Source organism: Carcharodon carcharias (assembly GCF_017639515.1).
Source record: "Carcharodon carcharias isolate sCarCar2 chromosome 38 unlocalized genomic scaffold, sCarCar2.pri SUPER_38_unloc_2, whole genome shotgun sequence".
In the NCBI taxonomy this organism is placed as follows: Eukaryota; Metazoa; Chordata; class Chondrichthyes; order Lamniformes; family Lamnidae; genus Carcharodon; species Carcharodon carcharias.
In genome coordinates, this window is record NW_024470786.1 from 755,730 (window position 1) to 771,430 (window position 15,701).

General features: G+C 50.0%; 1 protein-coding gene across 1 annotated transcript in view; it reads left to right on the top strand.

Annotated features, from left to right (window-relative positions):
* LOC121274788 (integrin alpha-M-like) overlaps nucleotides 1–15,701 on the top strand; it is a 97,126-nt gene that overhangs the window by 16,549 nt on the left and 64,876 nt on the right. The window contains exons 6-9 of the mRNA XM_041182138.1: nucleotides 3,660–3,790; nucleotides 4,612–4,757; nucleotides 12,411–12,558; nucleotides 14,090–14,234. Coding sequence (XP_041038072.1) covers nucleotides 3,660–3,790; nucleotides 4,612–4,757; nucleotides 12,411–12,558; nucleotides 14,090–14,234 — 570 coding nt within the window. The remainder of the gene's footprint in view (nucleotides 1–3,659; nucleotides 3,791–4,611; nucleotides 4,758–12,410; nucleotides 12,559–14,089; nucleotides 14,235–15,701) is intronic.

Here is a 15,701-nt window from a genome sequence, read left to right on the forward strand (position 1 = left end):
ACCCCTTCGTTTGGGCGGTTGCATTTGGCCGCTCCTCGCGACAGCGGGCTGAGGGGAGGGGGGGGAGGGCACGCGGGGTACCTGACCCCGCCCGAGCGTGAAACGACGCCCGACGGCCTCAACGGGAGCGCCCCGCGGTGTCAACGCGCACTCCCGCGGGATTTCAGGCTGGCAACTCACGCCCATCGACCATTAGCCGGCCGGTCAGGGCCAAGGGAGTTACAGCTGGCCTGAAATTTACGGCTGGTGGGCAGGCCTTTGGGTTTTTTTTTGCCAGGGAGCTTTTGTCCGCGAGTTTTTGAAAAATTTACGAGGTGTACCGCACTCGGCCTCCTCCCTGTGCTGCAGTGGGTGTTTCACGCTGGCTGGCGTCGCTTTGCGCTCGGGCGGGTGAGGTCCGCGCACGCCCGCTGACGCGAGGAGTGGCCAAAAGCAACGAGGCGAGAGGGTGGCATCTCCCACCCAAGGGCACCACCCGATGTGGTGAAAGTCCTGGCCAGTGATTCAGGTCACAATTTTCCGCCTGAAGATTAAACCTTGGTTTCCATTGCTTGCCACTAGGCAGGTATCCACTACCACTGTGTTCAACAGAGCCCAAGGTAGATGGTGAAGAACGAAGCTATACACCCGCATTGTTTCCAGCGGTCTCCCTTTATACATGCTCTAGGTACTTAATCAAACAACTACCCTTCCTTTCTTCATCTTAACAATATGATTAACATACCATCAAGAGTGGCCACCTAGGAATGGCAGGCTCCGCATATCTCTCTGTCACCATATATGGGAGATGGAATATTTGGCTGACCAGGTGTGGTTAGGCTTTTTTGTTTATTCACTCATGGGATGTGGGGTCTCTGGCCGGGCCACAGCATTGTTGCCCGTCCCTAACTGCCCCCTCAAGAAGGTGGTGGGTGAGCTGCCTTCTTGAGCCGCTGCAGTCCCCGTGTGGTGTAGGTACACCCACGGTGCTGTTAGGGAGGGAGCTCCAGGATTTTGTCCCCATGTGGTGTAGGTACACCCACAGCGCTGTTAGGGAGGGAGTTCCAGGATTTTGTCCCGTGTGGTGTAGGTACACCCACGGCCCTGTTAGGGAGGGAGTTCCAGGATTTTGTCCCGTGTGGTGTAGGTACACCCACGGCGCTGTTAGGGAGGGAGTTCCAGGATTTTGTCCCGTGTGGTGTAGGTACACCCACGGCGCTGTTAGGGAGGGAGTTCCAGGATTTTGTCCCCATGTGATGTAGGTACACCCACAGCGCTGTTAGGGAGGGAGTTCCAGGATTTTGTCCGTGTGGTGTAGGTACACCCACGGCCCTGTTAGGGAGGGAGTTCCAGGATTTTTTCCCGTGTGGTGTAGGTACACCCACGGCGCTGTTAGGGAGGGAGTTCCAGGGTTTGGACCCAGCGACAGTGAAGGAACGGCCGATATATTTCCAAGTCGGGATGGTGAGGGGCTCGGAGGGGAACTTCCAGGTGGTGGTGTTCCCCATGTGTCTGCTGTCCCTGTCCTTCTAGATGGTAGAGGTCGTGGGTTTGGGCGGCGCTGTCGAGGGAGCCTTGGTGAGTTGCTGCAGTGCATCTTGTAGATGGTACACACACTGCTGCTACTGTGCGTCGGTGGTGGAGGGAGTGAATGTTTGTGGATGGGGTGTCGATCAAGCGGGGCTGCTTTGTCCTGGATGGTGTCGAGCATCTTGAGTGTTGTGGGAGCTGCACTCATCCAGGCAAGTGGGGAGTGTCCCATCACACTCCTGACTGGTGCCTTGTAGATGGTGGACAGGCTTTGGGGAGTCAGGAGGTGAGTTACTCTCCGCAGGATTCCCAGCCTCTGACCTGCTCTTGTAGCCACAGTATTTATATAGCTGGTCCAATTCAGTTTCTGGTCAATGGTAACCCCCAGGATGTTGATAGTGGGGGATTCAGTGATGGTGATGCCATTGAATGTCAAGGAGCAAGGATTGGATTTTTTCTTGTTGGAGATGGTCATTGCCTGACACTTGTGTGGTGTGAATGTTACTCACCACTTGTCAGCCCAACCTGGATATTGTCCAGGTCTTGCTGCATTTGGACAGGGACTGCTTCAGTATCTGAGGAGTCGCGAATGATGCTGAACATTGTACAATCATCAGCGAACATCCCCACTTCTGACCTTATGATGGAAGGAAGGTCATTGATGAAGCAGCTGAAGATGGTTGGGCCGAGGACACTGCCCTGAGGAACTCCTGCAGTGATGTCCTGGAGCTGAGATGACTGACCTCCAATAACCACAACCATCTCCCTTTGTGCTGGGTATGACTCCAACCAGCGGAGAGTTTTCCCCCTGATTCCCATCGACTCCAGTTTTGCTAGGGCTCTTTGATGCCACACACTCGGTCAACTGCGGCCTTGATGTCAAGGGCAGCCACTCTCACCTCACCTCAGGAGCTCAGCTCTTTTGTCGGTGTTTGAACCAAGGTTGTAATGAGGTCAGGAGCTGGGTGACCCTGGCGGAACCCAAACTGGGTGTCAGTGAACAGGTTATTGCTAAGCAAGTGCCGCTTGATAGCACAGTTGATGACTCCTTCCATCACTTTACTGATGATGGAGAGTAGACAGGTGGGACGATAATTGGCCAAGCTGGACTTGAAATGTGAGGTTGGTTCTGACAACTGGTCAAGAGCTGAATTTCTTGTATGCAGGACTGCAGAGATCGAGAGGGGATTGTACCTCTGGTGGAGAATAGATAACGACACTGTGGTCATCTGCAAACTCTAGATCATGTATGTCTACGGTGGTCAGTTTAGTTTCGGCATGGAGACGACTGAAGTGAAAGAGATTTCACATGCACGTGACACACACACAGACGTATATCTACATATATATCTGTACACATATATCAAACAGATGCATATCTAAGTCGCTATAAGTCGCAAGTGGTATTTCCCACTAACAGGGCCCTGACGCCAGTGCTGGTGTTTTACTAGGTATGTGGGCCCTACACTCTGGTGACTGGCTGATAGAATCAAACAGTATGTTCCTCCGGTTGTTCACAATTGCCGAAGTCCAGACCCTATCTGACCAGCCCGCACTTGCAAAACCCAATAACGTCCTCCATTCGATGTGCTTCCGCTGGTTGGGGGGGGGGTGGAGAGGAGGGGGGAACACTTGCTGGCCAATCCTGAGTGCGCTAGTGGCCAACCCACACAAACCAATTTAAGGCGACCTGTCCAGCTTGCAGGGCGGTTCACTTATACGTGCTTGAAGCTGCAGACATTCCGGCACTGTGACCCGTTCTCGGCAAACAGCTAGGGGTGAAACGCTCCAGCCTGGTGCCTCTGCTTGAGTTAGCCAGGAGATTGCGGAGGGTGGGTTGGGGGTGGGGGGGGGGGGTGGGGGGTGGAGTGGTGGTGTGTGGGAGGTGGAGGCTCTGCAGCGCATGTTGCCCTCGCCATGATGACGCCTCGGCCAATTAGAGCCAGCCCAATCGGCAGGCTCTTCTCGTGTGGTATAAATTGTTGTGAGAGTCCGAAACTTGGCCTTTCCGTCCCACGTCCCTCCTTTCGACCCGGTCCAAGCTGAGCGCTGCACCGAGCAGCTGTGTTTATGCGAGACGTGCTTTTGTCTGGCCTCTCAGATCTGTAAACACTAACCTCTGTTCAACATTCCTCGCAATTTTCTCGCAGTGTGCCCCAAGATCTTGATCGATATCGCTTTCCTGATCGATGGTTCGGGCAGTGTGAGTCAGAACGATTTTCAAAGGATGAAAAGCTTCATCAAAGCGATCATGCAGCGGTTCAGCAACGAGAATGCACAGGTAGATGGACCTGCCCCGTTCACGGTGACCGTAGGAGACCGGTCAGCAGCTACCCCCTCAGCCTGGCTCCCGCGTCCTGGCTCTGGATCTCCGCGCTCGTTCTCCAGCCCTTTTCGGGTTAGCAGGAATGGGCCATTCAGCCCCCCCCCTCCCCCGCCACCCCCCCCCCCCACCCCACCTCCCTCCAGCCTGCTTCCCCCATTCAACACGATCCTGGATGACCTCCTGCCTTGGGTCCACTCCCCGACCCCTGCCAGCTCCCCGAGGGACCGGAAATCTCCCGATCCCGGTCTGGGACACGCTCGGTGTTGACGGATCACCCACCAACCCCTCCGGGGTTGGAGAATTCCAAAGATTCTCCACCCTCCGAGTGAAGAAATTCCCCCTTTGTCTCAGTCCAAAATGGCCGACCCCCTTATCCTGAGGCCATTTGACCTCCTAATGGATCTTTTACATTCATTCGTGGCATGCGGGCCCCAGCATTTGTCGCCCGTCCCTAATTGCCCCCTCGAGAAGGTGGTGGGGGTGCCGCCTTCTTGAGCCGCTGCGGTCCCCGTGTGGTGTAGGTACACCCACGGCGCTGTTAGGGAGGGAGTTCCCAGGATTTGGACCCAGCAACAGTGAAGGAACGGCCGATATATTCCCAAGTCGGGATGGTGAGGGTCTCGGAGGGGAACTTCCAGGTGCTGGTGTTCCCCATGTGTCTGCTGCCCTTGTCCTTCTAGATGGGAGAGGTCGTGGGTTTGGGCGGCGCTGTCGGAGGAGCCTTGGTGAGTCGGGATGGTGGGTGTGGTGATTTAACCGATGTTTCTATTGTTCAGATTGCGTTAGCACAATTCAGCCACATCACACAGATAGAGTTCACCTTTACAAGTTACAATCAGGCTCATAAGAAGGAAAGCCTTGTGGATAAAATAAAGCAAATTGGATGGGGAACGATGACACCAGCGGGGATTCAATTTGTCGCGTGAGTATCAGTAGAAAAGATCTTTTGCCAACAGCACATTGCAGAACGTGAGGCTTAAAAAAGATACTGGGCCTTTCAGTCCCACACTGTACCTGGGATGCGCTAACTCAGCACTAGGCCTGACACAGAGCCTGAGAGTCCCCTACTCTGTGTCTGGAAGTGAGTGTGGGTGTGTGTGTGTCACTGAGTGTGTCTGGGAGTGAGTATGAAACGTAGAAAACATAGAGACTAGGAGCAGGAATAGGCCATTCAGCCCTTTGAGCCTGCTACCCCATTCATTAGGATCATGGCTGATCATCCAACTCAAAAGCCTGGCTCCTGCTTTCTCCCCATATCCTTTGATCCTTTTCACCCCAAGAGCTATATATAACTCCTTCTTGAAAACATACAATGCTTTGGCCTCAACTAATTTCTGTGGTAGCGAATTCCACAGGGTCACCACTCTCTGGGTGAAGAAATATCCCCTCATCTCAGTCCGAAATAGTCTACCCCGTGTTCTCAGACTGTGACCCCTGGGTCTGTACTCCCAACACCATCGGGAACATCCTTCCTGTATCTAACCTGTCAAGTCCTGTTAGAATTTTATAATGTTATAATTTGATGAGTGTGTGTGTGTGTGTTACTGAGTGTGTCTGGGAATGAATATGAGTGTGTGTGTCTTGGAGTGAGTATGAGTGTGTGTGTCAGTGTGTGTGTCTGGGAGTGAGTATGAGTGTGTGTCTGGGGGTGAGTATGAGCGTGTGTTTCTGGGAGTGAGTATGAATGTGTGTGTCTGGGAGTGAGTATGAGTGAGTGTGTCTGGCAGGGAATATGAGTGTGTGTGTCTGGGAGTGAGTATGAGTGTGTGTGTCAGTGAGTGTGTCTGGAAGTGAGAATGAGTGTGTGTGTGTCTGGGAGTGAGTATGAGTGTGTGTTTCAGTGAGTGTGCCTGGGAGTGAGTATGAGTGTGTATGTCAGTGAGTGTGTCTGGGAGTGAGTATGAGTGAGTGTGTCAGTGAGTGGGCCCAGGAGAGAGTATGAGTGAGTGTGTCTGGGAGTGAGTATGAGTGCGTATGTGTCAGTGAGTGTGTCTGGGAGTGAGTATGAGTGTGTGCGTCAATAAGTGTGCCTGGGAGTGAGTATGTTTGTGTCCGGGAGTGAGTATGAGTATGTGTGTCAGTGAGTGTGCCTGGGAGTGATTATGAGTGTGTGTGTCAGTGAGTGTGTCTGGGTGTGAGTATGAGTGAGTGTGTCTGGGAGTGAGTATGAGTGAGTGTGTCAGTGAGTGTGTCTGGGTGTGAGTATGAGTGAGTGTGTCTGGGAGTGAGTATATGTGTGTGTCTAGGAGTGAGTATGAGTGTGTGTGTCTGGGAGTGAGTATGAGTGTGTATGTCAGTGAGTGTGTCTGGGAGTGAGTATGAGTGTGTATGTCAGTGAGAGTGTCTGGGAGTGAGTAAGAGTGAGTGTGTCAGTGAGTGTGTCTGGGAGTGAGTATGGGTGTGTGTGTCATTGAGTGTGTCTGGGAGTGAGTATGAGTGATTGTGCCTGGGAGTGAGTATGAGTGTGTGTGTCAGTGAGTGTGCCTGGGAGTGAGTTTGAGTGTGTGTGTCAGTGAGTGTATCTGGGAGTGACTATGACTGTGTATGTCAGTGAGTTAGTCTGGGAGTGAGTATGTGTGTATGTCAGTGAGTGTGTCTGGGAGTGAGTATGAGTGTGTGTCCGGGAGTGAGTATGAGTGTGTATGTCAGTGAGTATGTCTGGGAGTGAGCATAAGTGTGTGTGTCAGTGAGTGTGTCTGGGAGTGAGTATGAGTGAGTGTGTCAGTGAGTGTGTCTGGGAGTGAGTATGAGTGTGTGTGCCAGTGAGTGTGTCTGGGAGTGAATATGAGTGTGTGTGTCAGTGAGTGTGTCTGGGAGTGAGTATGAGTGTGTATGTCAGTGAGTGTGCCTGGGAGTGTGTATGAGTGCGTGTGTTAGTGAGTGTGTCTGGGAGTGAGTATGAGTGTGTGTGTTAGTGAGTTTGTCTGGGAGAGAGTATGAGTGAGTGTGTTAGTGTGTGTGTCTGGGAGTGAGTATGTCAGTGAGTGTGTCTGGGAGTGAGTATGAGTGAGTGAGTCAGTGAGTGTGTCTGGGAGTGAGTATGAGTGTGTATGTCAGTGAGTGTGCCTGGGAGTGTGTATGAGTGCGTGTGTTAGTGAGTGTGTCTGGGAGTGAGTATGAGTGTGTGTGTCAGTGAGTGTGTCTGGGAGTGAGTATGAGTGAGTGTGTTAGTGAGTGTGTCCGGGAGTGAGTATGAGTGAGTGTGTTAGTGCGTGTGTCTGGGAGTGACTATGACTGTGTGTGTGAGTGAGTGTGTCTGGGAGTGAGTATGAGTGAGTGTGTCAGTGAGTGTGTTTAGGAGTGAGTATGAGTGTGTGTCAGTGAGTGTGTCTCGGAGTAAGTATGATTGAGTGTGTCACTGAGTGTGTTTGGGAGTGAGTATGAGTGTGTATGTCCATGAGTGTGCCTGGGAGTGAGTATGAGTGAGTGTGTCAGTGAGTGTGTTTGGGCATGAGTATGAGTGTGTGTGTCAGTGAGTGTGTTTGGGAGTGAGTATGAGTGTGTGTGTCAGTGAGTGTGTCTCGGAGTAAGTATGATTGAGTGTGTCATTGAGTGTGTTTGGGAGTGAGTATGAGTGTGTATGTCAGTGAGTGTGCCTGGGAGTGAGTATGAGTGAGTGTGTCAGTGAGTGTGTTTGGGAGTGAGTATGAGTATGTGTGTGAGTGAGTGTGTTTGGGAGGGAGTATGAGTGTGTGTGTCAGTGAGTGTGTCTCGGAGTAAGTATGATTGAGGGTGTCAGTGAGTGTGCCTGGGAGTGTGCTTGAGTGTGTGTGTCTGGGAGTGAGTATGAGTGAGTGTGTCAGTGAGTGTGCCTGGGAGTGAGTATGAGTGAGTGTGTCAGTGAGTGTGTTTGGGAGTGAGTATGAGTGTGTGTGTCAGTGAGTGTGTTTGGGAGTGAGTATGAGTGTGTGTGTGAGTGAGTGTGTTTGGGAGTGAGTATGAGTGCGTGTGTCAGTGAGTGTGTCTCGGAGTAAGTATGATTGAGTGTGTCAGTGAGTGTGTTTGGGAGTGAGTATGAGTGTGTATGTCAGTGAGTGTGCCTGGGAGTGAGTATGAGTGAGTGTGTTTGGGCATGAGTATGAATGTGTGTGTGAGTGAGTGTGTTTGGGAGTGAGTATGAGTGTGTGTGTCAGTGAGTGTGTCTCGGAGTAAGTATGATTGAGGGTGTCAGTGAGTGTGCCTGGGAGTGTGCTTGAGTGTGTGTGTCTGGGAGTGATTATGAGTGAGTGTGACAGTGAGTGTGTCTCGGAGTAAGTATGATTGAGTGTGTCAGTGAGTGTGCCTGGGAGTGTGCTTGAGTGTTTGTGTCTGGGAGTGAGTATGAGTGTGTGTGTCAGTGAGTGTGTCTGGGAGTGTGTATGAGTGAGTGTGTTAGTGAGTGTGTCTGGGAGTGAGTATGAGTGTGTGTGTTAGTGAGTTTGTCAGGGAGAGAGTATGAGTGAGTGTGTTAGTGTGTGTGTCTGGGAGTGAGTATGTCAGTGAGTGTGTCTGGGAGTGAGTATGAGTAAGTGAGTCAGTGAGTGTGTCTGGGAGTGAGAATGAGTGTGTGTGTCAGTGAGTGTGTTTGGGAGTGAGTATGAGTGTGTGTGTCAGTGAGTGTGTCTGGGAGTGAGTATGAGTGAGTGTGTCAGTGAGTGTGCCTACGAGTGTGCTTGAGTGTGTGTGTCTGGTAGTGAGTATAAGTGAGTGTGTCAGTGAGTGTGTCTCGGAGTAAGTATGATTGAGTGTGTCAGTGAGTGTGCCTGGGAGTGTGCTTGAGTGTGTGTGTCTGGGAGTGAGTATGAGTGTGTGTGTCAGTGAGTGTGTCTCGGAGTAAGTATGATTGAGTGTGTCAGTGAGTGTTTGTGGGAGTGAGAATGAGTGTGTGTCAGTGAGTGTGTCTGGGAGTGAGTATGAGTGTGTATGTCAGTGAGTGTGTCTGGGAGTGTGTATGAGTGAGTGTGTTAGTGAGTGTGTCTGGGAGTGAGTATGAGTGAGTGTTTCAGTGAGTGTGTTTGGGAGTGAGTATGAGTGTGTATGTCAGTGAGTGTGCCTGGGAGTGAGTATGAGTGAGTGTGTCAGTGAGTGTGTTTGGGAGTGAGTATGAGTGTGTGTGTGAGTGAGTGTGTTTGGGAGGGAGTATGAGTGTGTGTGTCAGTGAGTGTGTCTCGGAGTAAGTATGATTGAGGGTGTCAGTGAGTGTGCCTGGGAGTGTGCTTGAGTGTGTGTGTCTGGGAGTGAGTATGAGTGAGTGTGTCAGTGAGTGTGCCTGGGAGTGAGTATGAGTGAATGTGTCAGTGAGTGTGTTTGGGAGTGAGTATGAGTGTGTGTGTCAGTGAGTGTGTTTGGGAGTGAGTATGAGTGTGTGTGTGAGTGAGTGTGTTTGGGAGTGAGTATGAGTGTGTGTGTCAGTGAGTGTGTCTGGGAGTGAGTATGAGTGAGTGTGTCAGTGAGTGTGCCTACGAGTGTGCTTGAGTGTGTGTGTCTGGTAGTGAGTATAAGTGAGTGTGTCAGTGAGTGTGTCTCGGAGTAAGTATGATTGAGTGTGTCAGTGAGTGTGCCTGGGAGTGTGCTTGAGTGTGTGTGTCTGGGAGTGAGTATGAGTGTGTGTGTCAGTGAGTGTGTCTCGGAGTAAGTATGATTGAGTGTGTCAGTGAGTGTTTGTGGGAGTGAGTATGAGTGTGTGTCAGTGAGTGTGTCTGGGAGTGAGTATGATTGAGTGTGTCACTGAGTGTGTTTGGGAGTGAGTATGAGTGTGTATGTCAGTGAGTGTGCCTGGGAGTGAGTATGAGTGAGTGTGTTTGGGCATGAGTATGAATGTGTGTGTGAGTGAGTGTGTTTGGGAGTGAGTATGAGTGTGTGTGTCAGTGAGTGTGTCTCGGAGTAAGTATGATTGAGGGTGTCAGTGAGTGTGCCTGGGAGTGTGCTTGAGTGTGTGTGTCTGGGAGTGAGTATGAGTGAGTGTGTCAGTGAGTGTGTCTCGGAGTAAGTATGATTGAGTGTGTCAGTGAGTGTGCCTGGGAGTGTGCTTGAGTGTGTGTGTCTGGGAGTGAGTATGAGTGAGTGTGTCAGTGAGTGTGTCTGGGAGTGTGTATGAGTGAGTGTGTTAGTGAGTGTGTCTGGGAGTGAGTATGAGTGCATGTGTTAGTGAGTTTGTCAGGGAGAGAGTATGAGTGAGTGTGTTAGTGTGTGTGTCTGGGAGTGAGTATGTCAGTGAGTGTGTCTGGGAGTGAGTATGAGTAAGTGAGTCATTGAGTGTGTCTGGGAGTGAGAATGAGTGAGTGTGTCAGTGAGTGTGCCTGCGAGTGTGCTTGAGTGTGTGTGTCTGGTAGTGAGTATAAGTGAGTGTGTCAGTGAGTGTGTCTCGGAGTAAGTATGATTGAGTGTGTCAGTGAGTGTGCCTGGGAGTGTGCTTGAGTGTGTGTGTCTGGGAGTGAGTATGAGTGTGTGTGTCAGTGAGTGTGTCTCGGAGTAAGTATGATTGAGTGTGTCAGTGAGTGTTTGTGGGAGTGAGTATGAGTGTGTGTCAGTGAGTGTGTCTGGGAGTGACTATGAGTGTGTATGTCAGTGAGTGTGTCTGGGAGTGTGTATGAGTGAGTGTGTTAGTGAGTGTGTCTGGGAGTGAGTATGAGTGAGTGTGTCAGTGAGTGTGTTTGGAAGTGAGTATGAGTGTGTGTGTCAGTGAGTGTGTTTGGGAGTGAGTATGAGTGTGTGTGTCAGTGAGTGTGTCTCTGAGTAAGTATGATTGAGTGTGTCAGTGAGTGTGTTTGGGAGTGATTATGAGTGTGTATGTCAGTGAGTGTGCCTGGGAGTGAGTATGAGTGAGTGTGTTTGGGCATGAGTATGAATGTGTGTGTGAGTGAGTGTGTTTGGGAGCGAGAATGAGTGTGTGTGTCAGTGAGTGTGTCTCAGAGTATGTATGATTGAGGGTGTCAGTGAGTGTGCCTGGGAGTGTGCTTGAGTTTGTGTCTGGGAGTGAGTATGAGTGAGTGTGTCAGTGAGTATGTCTCGGAGTAAGTATGATTGTGTGTGTCAGTGAGTGTGCCTGCGAGTGTGCTTGAGTGTGTGTGTCTGGGAGTGAGTATGAGTGAGTGTGTCAGTGAGTGTGTCTCGGAGTAAGTATGATTGTGTGTGTCAGTGTGTGTGCCTGGGACTGTGCTTGAGTGTTTGTGTCTGGGAGTGAGTATGAGTGTGTGTGTCAGTGAGTGTGTCTCGGAGTAAGTATGATTGAGTGTGTCAGTGAGTGTGCCTGGGAGTGTGCTTGAGTGTGTGTGTCTGGGAGTGAGTATGTGTGTGTGTGTCAGTGAGTGTGCCTGGGAGTGAGTATGGGTGTGTGTGTCAGTGAGTTTGTTTGGGAGTGAGTATGAGTGTGTTTTATCAGTGAGTGTGTCTCAGAGTGAATATGAGTGTGTGTGTCAGTGAGTGTGCCTGGGAGTGTGCTTGAGTGTGTGCTTCTGGGAGTGAGTATGAGTGAGTGTGTCAGTGAATGTGCCTGAGAGTGAGTATGAGTGAGTGTGTCAGTGAGTGTGTTTGGGAGTGAGTATGAGTGTGTGTGTGAGTGAGTGTGTTTGGGAGGGAGTATGAGTGTGTGTGTGAGTGAGTGTTTCTCGGAGTAAGTATGATTGAGGGTGTCAGTGAGTGTGCCTGGGAGTGTGCTTGAGTGTGTGTGTCTGGGAGTGAGTATGAGTGAGTGTGTCAGTGAGTGTGTCTGGGAGTGAGTATGAGTGAGTGTGTCATTGAGTGTGTTTGGGAGTGAGTATGAGTGTGTGTGTCAGTGAGTGTGTTTGGGAGTGAGTATGAGTGTGTGAGTCAGTGAGTGTGTCTTGGAGTAAGTATGATTGAGTGTGACAGTGAGTGTGTTTGGGAGTGAGTATGAGTGTGTATGTGAGTGAGTATGTTTGGGAATGAGTATGAGTGAGTGTGTCAGTGAGTGTGTATGAGCATGAGTATGAGTGTGTGTGTCAGTGAGTGTGTCTCGGGGTCAGTATGATTGAGTGTGTCTGTGAGTGTGTTTGGGAGTGAGTATGAGTGTGTGTGTGAGTGAGTATGTTTGGGAGTGAGTATGAGTGTGTGTGTCAGTGAGTGTTTCTCGGAGTAAGTATGTTTGAGGGTGTCAGTGAGTGTGCCTGCGAGTGTGCTTGAGTGTGTGTGTCTGGTAGTGAGTATGAGTGAGTGTGTCAGTGAGTGTGTCTCGGAGTAAGTATGATTGAGTATGTCAGTGAGTGTGCCTGGGAGTGTGCTTGAGTGTGTGTGTCTGGGAGTGAGTATGAGTGTGTGTTTCAGTGAGTGTGCCTGGGAGTGAGTATGAGTGTGTGTGTCAGTGAGTTTGTTTGGGAGTGAGTATGAGTGTGTTTTATCAGTGTGTCTCGGAGTGAATATGATTGAGTGTGTCAGTGAGTGTGCCTGGGAGTGTGCTTGAGTGTGTGTCTGGGAGTGAGTATGAGTGAGTGTGTCAGTGAGTGTGCCTGGGAGTGTGCTTGAGTGTGTGTCTGGGAGTGAGTATGAGTGAGTGTGTCAGTGAGTGTGACTGGGAGAGTTTATGAGTGAGTGTGAATCTGGGACATACAGCTGAAGTCTCTTAATAATCGTATTCCAGGGATAACATATTCACATCAGGAGCTGGTGCACGAAATGGAGCCAACCGGATTATGATAACCATCACTGACGGACAGTCTCAGGATAAAAAATTCGCAGCAGCCATTGAAGCAGCTAATAAGAAAAATATCAATCGTTACTGCATCGGGGTGAGATATTGCTGCAGTTTTACTCCAAGAATGTTCTCTAACTACTGCACCTCTCTCCCTATACCCTCTAGTCTCTCTTAAAACCAACTTGTTTTCTGAACTTTCAATCACCTGTCCCACTAAATGCCTCGATTTTCAAATCCTCATCCTTCTTTTCAAATCCCCCCATGTCCCTCGCTTCCCCTCCCTACCTTTGTAATCTCCTCCAGCCTCTTCAACCCTACCTAACTCTGAAACGTCCAGTCCCTATACCCCTCCATATCTCTGTAACATTCTCAAGGCTATCTCTCTCTCTCTCTCTCTCTGCCTCTCTCTCTCTTTCACTCTCTCCATATGGTCCAGAAACTCTGCAGCTGCCTCAAGCAAGCATCTCATGAGGCACTTTATCCAGTGCCTTCTGACAGTCCACCTTTTTTATATCTGCTTTGAATAAGCCTCTCATGAGGCATTTTATCCGGTGCCTTCTGTCAGTCCACCTTATTTATAGCTGCTTTGAATAAGCCTCTCATGAGGCATTTTATCCAATGCCTTCTGCCAGTCCACATGTTCTGCATCTGCCTCAAACAAGCCTCTCATGAGGCACTTTATCCATTTCCTTCTGCCAGTCTATATGCTTTGCATCTGTCCCAAACAAGCTTTTCATGAGGTACTTTATCCAAAGCCTTCTTTCAGTCCATATGCTCTGCATCTACCTCAAGCAAGCCTCTTCATGAGGCACTTTATCCAATGCCTTCTGTCAGTCCACACATTCTGCATGTGTCTCAAACAAGACTCTTGTGAGACACATTATCCAAAGCCTTTTTCAGTCCTTATACTTTGCATCTGTCTCAAACAAGCCTTTCATGAGGCACTTTATCCAATGCCTTCTGTCAGTCCACATATTCTGCATGTGTCTCAAACAAGACTCTTGTGAGACACATTATCCAAAGCCTTTTTCAGTCCTTATACTTTGCATCTGTCTCAAACAAGCCTTCCATGAGGCACTTTATCCAATGCCTTCTGTCAGTCCACATATTCTGCATGTGTCTCAAACAAGACTCTTGTGAGGCACTTTATCCATTTCCTTCTGCTAGTCTATATGCTTTGCATCTGTCCCAAACAAGCTTTTCATGAGGTACTTTATCCAAAGCCTTCTTTCAGTCCATATGCTCTGCATCTGCCTCAAACAAGCCTCCTATAAGGCACTTTATCCAATGCTTTCTGTCAGTCCATATTCTCTGCATGTGTCTCAAACAAGACTCTTGTGAGGCACTTTATCCAAAGCATTCTTTCAGTTCATATACTGTGCACCTGTCTCAAACAAGCGTTTCATGAGGCACTTTATCCAATGCCTTCTGTCAGTCCATACTCTCTGCACATGTCTCAAACAAGACTCTCGTGAGGCACTTTATCCAATGCCTTCTGCCAGTCAATCCACTCTGCATCTGACAATGTTTTCACATATGGAAGAAACAATATTAATGTAAGATAAATGATCTTACCTGGTCACAATGCCACATGAACAATTGCTTTCCCTTCTCTGTACCTAAAGGTTGGCAGTTCATTCACCAGTTATGATGAAAAGAAAGAACTGGAGACAATTGCTTCCAAAAAAGAGTATGTTTTTCAAGTGGACAACTTTAGTGCGCTTGACAAGATTCAGAAAGAATTGCAGGAAAAGATTTTTGCAATCGAAGGTATGGGGGATTTTCTCTTTGAATTTTTTAATGTGATGTGGGCGTCACTGGTGGGGTCAGAATTTATTGCCTATCCCTAATTGCCCCTTGAGAAGGTGGTGGGTGAGCTGCCTCCTTGAGCCACTGCAGTCCCTGTGTGGTGTAGGTACACCCACGGCGCTGTTAGGGAGGGAGCTCCAGGATTTGGACCCAGCGACAGTGAAGGAACGGCCGATATATTCCCAAGTCGGGATGGTGAGTGGCTCGGAGAGGAACTTCCTGGCGATGATGTTCCCCATGTGTCTGCTGCCCTTGTCCTTCTAGATGGTAGAGGTGGTGGGTTTGGGCGGCGCTGTTGAAGGAGCCTTGGTGAGTTGCTGCAGTGCATCTTATAGATGGTACACACACTGCTGCTACTGTGCGTCGGTGGTGGAGGGAGTGAACGTTTGTGGATGGGGTGTCGATCAAGCGGGGCTGCTTTGTCCTGGATGGTGTCGAGCTTCTTGAGTGTTGTGGGAACCGCACTCATCCAGGCAAGTGGGGAGTATCCCAACACACTCCTGACTTGTGCCTTGTAGATGGTGGACAGGCTTTGGGGAGTCAGGAGGTGAGTTACTCTCCGCAAGATTCCCAGCCTCTGACCGGCTCTTGTAGGCACAGTGTTTATATGGCTGGTCCAGTTCAGTTTCTGGTCAATGGTAACCCCCAGGATGTTGATAGTGGGGGATTCAGTGATGGTAATGCCATTGAATGTCAAGGGGACGATGGTTGGATTCTCTCTTGTTGGAGATGGTCATTGCCTGGCACTTGTGCGGTATGAATGTTACTCACCACTTGTCAGCCCAACCTGGATATTGTCCAGGTCTTGCTGCATTTGGACAGGGACTGCTTCAGTATCTGAGGAGTGGCGAGTGGTGCTGAACATTGTGCAATCATCAGCGAACATCCCCACTTCTGACCTTATGATGGAAGGAAGGTCATTGATGAAGCAGCTGAAGATGGTTGGGCCGAGGACACTAACCCTGAGGAGCTCCTGCAGTGATGTCCTGGAGCTGAGATGACTGACCTCCAACAACCACAACCATCTCCCTTTGTGCTCGGTATGACTCCAACCAGCGGAGAGTTTTCCCCCTGATTCCCATTGACTCCAGTTTTGCTAGAACTTCCAATCTTCCCAAAGTCTCACCATTTTGAGGATACTTCTAACTGACCTTACTGGGCATAGTTGATGCAGAAAATTCCGGAAACACTCAGCAGGTCTGGCAGCATCGATGGAGAGAGAAAGAGAGAGAGAGAGAGAGAGGGAGAGTTAACGTCTTAGTTGTGTGACCCTGCGTCAGTAGTGATAAGAAGTTGAGAGGTGACAGCCGGGGTAGGGAGACTTGCGATCGGAAGGAGGGCAGGCAAGGCTGACCAAGCAGCAGGATTCGCTCCCTGTCTCCGAGCGAGAAACCGAGAGTCGTCGCTTGCGATCTCGAGGGGGTTGGG